The following is an 11,124-nucleotide window of genomic DNA, read 5'->3' as shown; positions in this document are numbered from 1 at the left end:
TCACTGCAGCAGCTTCTTACTGACGATCTCTCACTTTTGGGGCATTTTTCGGAGTTTCTGTGGTTTTATAACAGTCACAGCTGACCAACGAGAGAAGGAGAAAGGAGTGCTCCTCTTGTTGTAGTTTGGGAGACACCTGTGGGGAAATCAACGAGGTAGTTCCTCTGAGCTGCTGAGGAGAAACTACATGTGGATTTCCACTATCGGATCTGAAAACCTTGATTTAAACTCTCGTAATTGATTTTCTTTGAACAGACTGGTCACAGATGAGGTTGGAGTCGAAGATCAATTTATCAGAATTCTTTATTGGACATGAATCATGGGAAGAAACGCACAGTTTGCTGGACTGCAGAATTTCTTCAACTCTCTGAGGAGAACGTGAAGCCTTTATACCCTCCCGTTCCATAGGAGTGGGGGTGGAACATACATGGGTGTCATCTATATGTCCATACATGGATGTTAGCCAGCTTATACATAAGTCCGAACCTGGAGGTCCGCTGTATATTCTTCCAGGGAGAAGTGCAGAGCACAGGCATGCTGGACATAAGTCCTTATATGGAGATGGTCAGATTATAGGCATGCAGGTCATAGGTCCCTACATAGATGAGAGCTGACCACACTGCGTCAACCAGATACACCTGTTCAACCAGAGTGCGTCTGTGAATACCAGTGTGTGTGTGTGTGATCTTACAACAAAGTGGAAATATATACTAATAAATTGTGTTGAGACTGCTCATAAGCTGCTATAATATTACGCACAATGTTATCAATCCTAACATGTATATACAGGAGATATAAAATATCTCCACAAAACCGACAGCAGACGCTTAAGGGAAAAAAAAAAAACTGTAAAAGGCAAAAAGCTTTAAAGTGATCGGCGAGCTTGTTTGCGGAGTGTTACCCGAGGAGGGCGGGGTCAAGGTCGTAGGAGCGGGCGGTGCCTGCAGTCGCCCATGCCCCCTTTTGCCCTCCGCTTGCTGGGAGGGGGGGGGGGAAGCGTGAACTTGAACGCTGCCTTCAGAGCTCAGTGCGAGTCCAGGCAGCGGACAGTCGGTCTTATCAGTTTGTCCCCGCCGCTCGGGTTTCGGTCAACTTATCGGAGAAGACGGATTCTGGTTTTGGAGGGTTTCGTTGTTTGGGACCCAGAAGAAGGTGCCGAACGCTCGACGCGATGTCCAGGCGCAAACTTGGAAGCAGACCGCAGCACCTGAGTGCAATTCAAGGTAAGCAGGGGCAGCAGCGATGCGTGGAGGCGCGTTGGAACTGTTCGGAGGCGGATGTGATGCTGTTTTTTAGATGAAATTAGATTCAATTCATGTCACAGTTTAGTTTAGTTGTCAGTTTGCGCCGCATGGTTTCAGTCTGCGCTGCCACCAGTTATCAAACGATATCGATGTTATTATTTTAATTTACAAGCATGTAAAAAAAAACATCCCACGAGGATTTAAACTATATTTGTGTATACATAGACTTCAACCATGCCAACGTGGATGTATTTTAATCTCTTTAAAACATATATATATATATATATATATATATTTATTTATTTAAAGAAGGGCTCATGTCCCTGCCATGGTTGTGTGTACTGTTGTTACAGTCGTGCTCATAGAGGAAGGACCGGTTTTATTGGCACGCTGCTTTCAGAGGCTACAGGTCCGAACACGATGATTAATATTTCCAGGTTCGACCATGATCAAGTTTCTCTGTCGGTTTCTGGCTTGTCTGGGGCAGTTTAACCCATCGTCTGTTTAAGGGACTGGCTCCAACCTGCTTTTTTTTTTAATATATATTTTTTATAGTTGGACAATTACATAATGTTCTGAATAAAAATGTAGAATAGATCTCATTCAGACTCTCCATTTGATCCCATCCAGACTGTTCAAACATGAAGACAACAGCGCTGCTCACAAAGGACCATGTGATGTGCGGAGGGAAATAAGACAGAAACTTGAACACAATTTGTTTTTTACAGTTCTCTACAGGAGACCAGTGGTGCGTGTCTGGTGTGACCACAGGTCCTGACTCAACTCTGTCTCTCTCTTTCTGAGTGCGTGTGTGCGTGCGCGTGCGCGAGTGCGGAGAGACCGCGCCTTGCAAGTCTGCACAAACAGTGCAGCCCTGAAACAGGAAAGGTGACATTTTTGAGTAACAACTGGCGAGATACAACTCCAGACTGTACTGTCTGTACCTGTCCTGTGTGTTAGCCGGGGCAGGTGATCCAGCATCAAGGTGTGCCCATGACCGCGTTGAGCAATACTGACCCCTCCTCCTCCTACCTGGCCTGAGCTGGAAGCCTTTCTTAACAAACAGCCAAAGTTTACTCAGACTTTACAGGTTCGGTTGAAGTTGTGTCCACTGTCTGCACCTGTTTGCAGCATTTCAAAGCGCTCCCTGCTTAACCACACGTACAGTTTGACAGGTTGTTGAATGAGATGAGCTGTCCTGTACATATTTGTGAGCACACAAAAAACACATAAGGGCTGTTCTTATCTCAAACACCTTCAGTCATTTTTTTTTTTTATTGCAATCTATTTCCTGTTGAGAAACTCCTGCTGCTTGTGTTAGATGGGTCACGTTGTAATTGTGAGTAAAAACTGAAAGCTTTGGTTCTTTTTGTAAATGAATAACTGCACTTGTCAGCACATAGTGATCGTCACATTGATCTGAGGCTGAGGTGGACAGTTGGGCTCCTCTCTCTGCGGCGGCCTCAGTCAGAGCGCGGATCTGTTTTGGGTCGGTTAAAGGAAGTGGTCAGTATTGGCTGAGCAGATTGGCCTCGTTGCATTCAGAGCTTACAACTGAAACTTTGCACTTTCGATCACCACGCCTGCTGTGCTGTTCCACTGAGGTCTAACAGCACTTTTGCCACTTTGGGTTGTCGGCTCATAAGCACATGGTCGCAAAAAGAAAGAAGACATCCAAATTAACTGGGACTTTTGTTGTAGGAAGTGTGGGTCAGAATATGTTGGTGTTGTCTGTATGTTCAGCCTTTTTTTAATTAAATTTTATTTATTTTTTTTGGAGAGAAAGTGGGACGTTAATGTCAAGGTTTAGTAAAGTGATGTGTGTAAAAGTGATAACTCTCTTTGGCTGCTAGTTGAAATGCTTGAGAGAAACCACTCTGCTATGGACCTGTTTCATAGACTCTGCCCACTATCTCTATGTGAACGATGATTACACCCGTCGGCTGCAGAAAGACAAGGGTGAAAGATACTGGATGAAATGGGAGAGTTTCAAGGAATCTATAGATTATTTTCCTGATCAAGTGTTTGGTTTATAAAATGTCAGAAGTGTAAAAGAAAAATGCCTGTCGAGTCCACGGCGATGTCTTCAAATGTCTTGTTTTGTCTGACCAACAGGACAACTCACTTTACTGTCGTAGGAGACTAAGAAAACCAGATAATATTCACATTTATAAGCTGGAACCTGTGAATATTTCCTTGAAAAATTACTGAATTTATATTCTGTCTATTGACTAATCGCTTGTGGTTGCGACTTTGAAAAACATTTTTTAATACTAAGGGCTAACTGTGTTGAAATCCCTGTGCAATGAATTGTGCTTGTGTGTCCGTCCATGTTAATCAGTGTCTCTGTTAAAAGTAGGTAAAAAATAGTGTAATCTCTGTTGGTAATTGAACTTTCTCTCTTCCCTCTGCTGCCTGTCACGCTTGTCAGATGTCACTGACACGGCGAGTGGCACCACTTGCTCAGACGACCGGCCTGCTCCTGCTCCGCAGGTCCATGCTCCTGGCGAGGGTCGTGACCTCTTGACCTGTGGCCAGTGCAGCCGGGCCTTCCCTCTCGCCCACATCCTGGCGTTCATCCAGCACAAACAGGGGGGCTGCCGCCCCCGAAACCAAGCCCCGAACGCCAATGCCACGCCTCCCTCACCTGCCAACCGGGCGCAGCAGCACATCGCCAACGCCGAGCTTGGGCTGGCCTTCATCGAGCTGAGGAGAGGGGGCAGATCCTGGGGGGAGGAGCCCGGCGTGAAGGTGAAGGCGGAGCACGGCAAAGCAGGTGAGTGCTTTAAGAAGACAAATAAATAGAAGGCAGGTTGCTAATTAGTGACTCTGTTTTTTGTTTTGTTTAATTTTTTTTTTCAACCGCCCTCCTCTTCATTTAACAACTGCCCCTCCCGAGTCCAGCTCATTAGCTAGCCGTTGCCATTAGCAGTCTTGCGTGAGTTAGTGACGCACAGGCTAATTGTGTGGAAAGGATAGGCGTCAGGAGTGTTCGGAGGGCACCGGGGGTCCCCGAGGGCTCCACGCTGAGCACCTGAGCTCCTTCTCATCTCCCTGACTGTCAGTCTCTGAGGTGGAATGGCCAGGTAAACATGTTTCTGCATCTCTGTCCTCCGCTACGCCCTGGACAACAGAGACTGAAACCATGTCCTCCTAACGCCAGCACAGGAGCATGTTTCAGTGTTTCTAAGGCCATCCTGGTTCTTGTGTAAAAGGCGTTTGTTGGTTGTAGTCGTGCACCACAGTATGAAATGGTCAGATGAGTGAATGTGAGGCTGTTCGTGCAGCTCTCCTCGCTGTCATGACACTGTAATGGAGGACGTTGCATCATGTGCTGCTCCTCTGCCATCTCCCTCTGTTCTGCCCCGGGCCGAGCCACCTGAGCTCCTGGGAATTTCCTCCTTCCTCCTCCTTTTTCTTCATCATATGCATCTCCTTCTTCTTCCTCTTGTTGTCACATTTGTCCTGTCTTAAGCCTTCCCTCTCTTCTCATTCTATGTCTCTGACATTAGAAGTGATTTTCCTAAAGGTCTTTTTCCTCACGCCTTTTCCTGCTGCCGTTTTCATGGTCATGCCAAATATGATATGTCACGGTGGAAGTCAATCAGCAATTCATGAATTCTCATTACAATCCTTTTTCAAAAAAGTGTCACATCCAGTGGCTAACGCTGTGTTTCAGATGGAGGAGAGTTATTGTATTTTTCCTGCAAAGGTCAGATATATTTGACAGTCATGCTGTATCTGAGGTGAAAAAGGAGAGTATGCAGCAGAATGTTGTAAATGATTGCTGATTGACAGGGCATCTTGCTGCACACTCATAGTAGGTATGAGTGCCCACTCGCACATTTTGAAACCTCCGCTGTCATGTGCACACACGTTAGCAGTTCCTTCCTTTGTGTAACGCTCAGGGGACTGGTGCACGCACCATTTCCGTCTGTCCACAATCTCTTTGTTTTTCTATTTCAGTCTGTTCTTCGTCTCTCGCTCCGTATCTCACTTACAGGCGGAGACGGCACAAGTTTGGTCATTTTGTGCCCGCAGGATTATACAACGAACCTAACATGTGCACGAGGCGAGGGGGGGAAAAGAGCATGACAGCTTGTGAAAAATAAAAAAGTGGATAAGTTTGGATTAAAGTTTTATAAGCAAATGTAGCTTGCATTTGTTTGGAGTTGGTAATTGCGATGTTACCCAGCTTTTAGTGTTTTTATCTCCCAAGATTACATGGTTTGTGACGTGAAGTTTTGAGTTGTGGTATGTTGACGTAGCAAAGGGACAGTTTTATTTGGACATCCTGCAGCATTGTAAGTAATAGGAAGTCTTGTTGTTTCATGGGAGGGAAACTGAGCATCTGAAGCTTCTGAGATGACTGAAAGTGAAATGGCAGTTATCCCACAACAGAAAGGTCCTCCATCTATTTTCTGTATTCAAGAGAGAAGCGGCGAGGACGGAGGAGAAAAGAGAGAGGGATGGATTACCGAAGAGCCGCATGCATCTGTCTCATTCCTTTTTATTTATTCTCCTTGTTTGTTTTTTTTCCTCATCTCCAACATCCCCCCCCTCCTCATTTCTCCCCCCCACCCCCCATCTTCAACACACTTTTGCTTTGCCCTCTTTCAATTTCTCGCCCCCCCCCCCCCACCCCCTTCCTCCTCCTCTCTTTTCTCCTCCCTCTGCCTCCCAAGGGAGAAGAGATTCTGCCTGCTGCTCGTTAGTGCTCCCAGCCAATCTGCATTTTTAATTAGTAGTTATTGCTTCTGCTTAATATTCAAGTGCTACCCCGGGCCAAATGGGAATCCTTACAAAAAAAAAAAAGAGAAAGCGAGGGGAGAGAGAGAGAGAGAAGGAAAGAGAAACCGGCTGGGTATTGTGTTTCACTCCAGGACCCTGAGACAAAAGCCCACCCCCCCCCCCCCCCCCCCCCTCAGGGAAAGATTTGGAGGGTTTTGGGGGTGGGGGGGTAGAGGGGTGAGAAGAGCTGGGGTTGGAGGATGGGTCTCAAGTACAATCCAGAGGGGTGACATATTTTCGTGGTGTCTCTTGGCCCCCCGTACTACATTATAATCTTTTTATCTCATTTTCTTTTTATCTCCTGAGCCCTGACCTACCTACCTATCTCTCTCTCTCTCTCTCTCTCTCTCTCTCTCTCTCTCACTCTTCACCCTATTTTAAAAAAGAAGTATCTCAACTTCTCCTGGGTTTCTCCTCAGGCTAGGTTAAAGGACATGAACACCACAGCTCCTCTCGTCTCCAGACAGAGGGAGGGTGGGAGAGGGGGGGGGGGGGGAAAGAGAAAGAAACAGTTGCTCTCTTTTTCATCTTCACTCTCCTCCCCCCCCTCCAGTAAAATACAGAAGGATTTGACTTGAGGAAACATGAAAGAGGCTTATACCAGAGTCTGCTTTGAACCTCTCCAAAACAGAAAAAAAGAAAAAAGAACTGTTTTCCCCCACAATTTGGGGATCTTCTCTCCAATTCTGATTTATGCAGAAAGGCCTCATTTGTCAAGCAGGCTGAGTCAGTGCCTGATTTGCATAAAGCGTTCATTTTCTACGTTCTGCTAATTAGCAATTTGCAGCTTAATTGGAGAGTAGCTCTCAGTTAGGAGACAAAGCTATCCACATATAAAAATATCTCCAGATGTACTTTGCAACACGACTGCATCTCTGTTGGTCTTTCTGCTTCCGCAGCCCCATTCCTCTAATCTGCTTTGGGTCATACTTTCCCACACACTTTTACTTTATTTTGACATTACTTCTTCATCACCTGACCCTCCTCTTCATCTCCCATCAATTTGAGTCCATATCAGTCTATCTGTGCTTTTTTTTCTGGTAGATGTGGCTTTTATCGTGCTGATACTCGTGTTCCTGTTCAGTTTTTATAACTTTATAGCGTCTTTTAAGTCATTGTTTTGTTTTTTTGACACATTGAATGTACTCCCATCATTTCGGCTGTAGCAGGCAGCTGCAATAAAAACACTACCAGCTCAGCATCAAACAGACTGACCAACACTAAGTGAGCAGCTAGTGAACATAGTCGAGCATTTAGCAGCTAAAGATCCAGATATTGTCCAGAGTTGGTAGAGACCAAACATGGAGCTAAAGGGAGTGAATTCATCAGGTGGACTCAAAGACAACTCAACTTTCAAATTGGTGTTGCTTTGCTTATGCTGGATGTGTAAAAAGGCAACTGTTTCCTAAATTCGCCATATCAGCTTAAAAAATATGTCTTTGCCAAAATAAAATTTTCTGTTGACACTTTTATTCTTCACTAACTAGCATTGATCAAAAATACTCACTCAGTTTTGTCCGTCTTTGTTTTCCAGTGAATGAGGAGCCCTCCTACTTCACCTGCCAGCAGTGTGAAGGCGTGTTTCCATCTGCATGGGCGCTCGTACAGCACGCTCAGCACACACACTCCTTCAGCATCTACCAAGAGGATGAGGAGGAAGACACAGACATGAGAAGAGGAGGAGGAGGAAGAAGAGGAGGACGTAAAGAGCACAAGCCTGCTACAGCCACTCTGGACCCTCGCCACCTGAGCCAAGCCCTTGCCTCTGCCTTTCAGCCCTCCGCCCTGCGCCCCGGTCGCTCCCGTCAGACACACACCACCTCCACCTCCTCCTCCAGTAACCTGCAGGCTCTGAACTTTTCAGTGCGGCTCAGGGAGCTCGCCGAGGGGAATAACAACAACACCGGCAGCTCCCCCGGAGGCCTGATGCTGTCTCCGTCCTCTTCTCCACTAGCAGCTTCTCCCTTTCCTCACACCAGCGCCCTCCAGTCTGACTTCCACTGCGAGCTGTGTGACCAGAACTTCCAGTCCCTGCATGCCCTGTCCACCCACCGCCGGACTCACCCCTGCAACAGGCCCTATCACTGCGGAGTGTGCGGGCAGGCCTTCGCCCAGAGCGGCCAGCTGGCCCGGCACATAAGGAGCAATCACAGGGTGGCTGGTGGTGGAGGAATTGGGTATGAGTCGGTAGATATGGTCGTGATGGAGGAGGATGTAGGGAGGCACGGGATGAGAGGCAGGTTTCAAATGCAGCCAGCTGGAATCATCATGGGAAAGGGAACGGTTGGTGCAGAAGTAAGAGCCCAGGGTCCCTCCGAGTTAGACCTGACCCTGCCCAAACAGCCGTCCATAGCTTCAGGCCTGATGCTGCTGACCTCTCAGGTTAGACCGCCAGACAGGGAGCTGCTGAGGCTGTACCAGCGCCAGAGAGAGGCGGGAGAGGGAGGGGAAGAGGATGCAGAGGGGCAGGGGGAGCCTCAGCACACCTCACCGTGCGCCAGCCCCTCTGAAGGCTCACTGGAGAGTGGAGAGACGGGGGGCAGTGGCGAGAGCGGCATCGCTAGTGGCAACTGCACGCCCAAACGGCCAGAGATGGGCGAGAGAGTGCGAGGAGTCGTAGAGTGGGAGAACGAAGGAGGGGAGATCATAGAGAGCGAGACAGACTGGAGCTCAGACAAAGTCAGCGAGGTTGTGCAGGAGTGGCAGAGGGAGAATGAGCGGAGGAGTGTAGGAGGAGGTGTCAGCGGCGGAGGAGGAAACAACAACAACAACAATACTGCTGCTGGTTCAGCTGGTAAGAAGAAGAAAGATGAAGCTTGCGAGTACTGTGGTAAACAGTTCAGAAATAGCAGCAACCTGACTGTGCACCGCCGCAGCCACACGGGTGAACGGCCGTACCGCTGCGGCCTCTGCAACTACGCCTGCGCTCAGAGCTCAAAACTAACGCGCCACATGAAGACCCACGGCGCGCAGGGAGCCAAGGCGTCCTTTTTGTGCCAGCTGTGCTCGGTACCCTTCACCGTTTACGCAACTCTGGAAAAACACCTGAAGAAAGTCCACGGCCTGAGCCACGCCAGCGTGGGAGCGTACGCGCAGGCCAGCGCTGCAGACACTTTGGCTGCCATAAAAGCTGAAGAAGAAGGAGTGGTGGTGAAAATGGAGGAGGTTGAAGCCAGTCTGGATCAGATAGAAATGGAGACAAAACTTCAGAGTGATGTGGTGAAAAGCATGGAGGTGGAAGAGGAGCAGGTCCATGCAGAGTGTGTGGAGAACGGCCCAGCCACAGTGGCTGATCTCCCGCCCGAGAGCAACGCGGAGGTTAGCTTAGCTTTGACTTCTGCGCCATGAAAGCTGTTCTCATTCCCTTATTGACATTAAAATAGCACTGTATAGGATTTAAGTCGCCCATTCGAATAAAAAGAATTAGTCCCATCATTGAACGGACAGTCAAGTAAAACTGGAATCTAGTTTAAAGAAGCAGCAGCAGCAGCAGTCCTGTCATCTCTACCAGCGCCGAGGCACAGCCTCGTTGTTCATGACTGTATGCAAAGCTGCTGGTTGAAACTTAAGTGCCTACAGTTCTTTAGACCACAGAGCGAAAACAAGGCCATGACATTCAGCAGGGAGATTACCAGAACTCTTGAACAGGAAGTGAACCGCCACAGTCCACACAGGAAACTGATCACCACGTTGCAGTGCAGGATGCAAAAGATGAGTGATTTATCTCTCTGGCGGCTGGACAGGTGGAGACAGATATTAACTGTCAGATAATATAGTAAAGGGATTCTATTGATTATAAAAAGCCTAGCAATAGAACGATGTTAATATATCTTCAGCATCAGCAGGTGGAGAAAGGTCATATTGTGTTTTCTAGCTGTTGCTGCTTTTCTTTTGAGAAGACCTTTTAAAGACTAGAAATGTTTGAACAGGCACGAGGGTGAAATGAATCCAAACACTGTCCGCCTGCAGTTTCTCAGACTCCAATCTTTAGAGGCGCTTGGTTGTCACAACACTTGTCACTTATGTAATGTTTACAGGGCTCCAGGAGCCTGGCAAGGTTGTACTCCTGACTTTGTGACAGTATGTATGGATCATCTTCTGTTTTCTAATTTTATAAATGTGAATACGGAGACTTTAAAGTCTCATCTACTGATGGTTTTTTTTCATGATTCGTTTCTATGTATAAAAAAAAAAACTGCAATTTTACCTACATGTGAAACGGGTGTGTATTATGTTCTCTATTTGTACCTATTATTGTGCTGGTAATTTCTCTCTTTCATTGTTTACATTTGTAAAGTGCCGGACTGCTTGAAGCTCGTGCATGTTTTGCAGCCATTTAAAACTGTTCTCTTTTTTTTTTTTAGTTGCCCGTGTTTGAATTGTTCCTAATTTATGGATGCTGCATGTTGGGAATTGTGTAACTGCTGAGCTATAGGGTTGAGAGGTGCTGGAGTAGCTAGTTGATTGGTGGAGTTTTGCGGGAAGCACTTGGGTGAGTTTGGGTGAATGTCTTTGTTTGTTTGTGTTTACATATCGGGGCGGGGCGGGGGGCGAAATGCTCAGGTGACACTTCTACTTGAACCCTCTGTCCTGTGATCTCGTGTCCAGAGCATGACGCCGCAGGTCACAATCACCGTGTCATGCTTATGGCAGGTGTGTCGCTGACGAGGATTTAAGAAAGAGGAACCTGCGCATTTTTAAAAAAACAACAAAAAAAAACATGTCAAAGTTGTCCAGTACAGTGCAGCTGACGTTTTTGTGGCTACTGTGATGACTTTGTGTAATCATATCTGATCTACTTGCATTCATGTCAGGGAAATTCTTGTGTGTGTTGTGTAATGAATGATCGTGAACGAGTGCAGAGTGTAACTGTTCAGGGATAATATTTTGTACATAGATTGACATTCTTGCTGTTGCTATGCTTATTATTGTTATTATTATTATTAATATTAACTGCCTCCACTTTCCCTAGCATCGTCTCCGTTCTGCTGAACCCCGGCTATTGTGAAGCTCTGCTGTCTTTGTAAACTTGACACCATTTTGTAATTCACCTTCTCAAGAGGAGCCTCAATAAAGAATTGAGGTGAAA

The 11,124-nt window shown here is 46.9% G+C and overlaps 1 protein-coding gene across 1 annotated transcript; it reads left to right on the top strand.

Moving 5' to 3' along the window:
• Window positions 1-985: 985 nt before the first annotated feature.
• znf296 (zinc finger protein 296) lies at window positions 986-11,124 on the top strand. The gene is made up of 3 exons (XM_076100519.1): window positions 986-1,223; window positions 3,676-4,020; window positions 7,570-11,124. The coding sequence occupies exons 1-3, from the start codon at window positions 1,172-1,174 to the stop codon at window positions 9,381-9,383; spliced, it is 2,211 nt and encodes a 736-aa protein (XP_075956634.1). The 5' UTR covers window positions 986-1,171; the 3' UTR covers window positions 9,384-11,124.

This window comes from Anarhichas minor, unplaced genomic scaffold, assembly GCF_050575085.1.
Source record: "Anarhichas minor isolate MPS153535 unplaced genomic scaffold, ASM5057508v1 ptg000026l, whole genome shotgun sequence".
Lineage (NCBI taxonomy): Eukaryota > Metazoa > Chordata > Actinopteri > Perciformes > Anarhichadidae > Anarhichas > Anarhichas minor.
The sequence above is the reverse complement of the archived record's forward strand: the minus strand, read 5'-3'. Positions and strand labels throughout refer to the sequence as shown.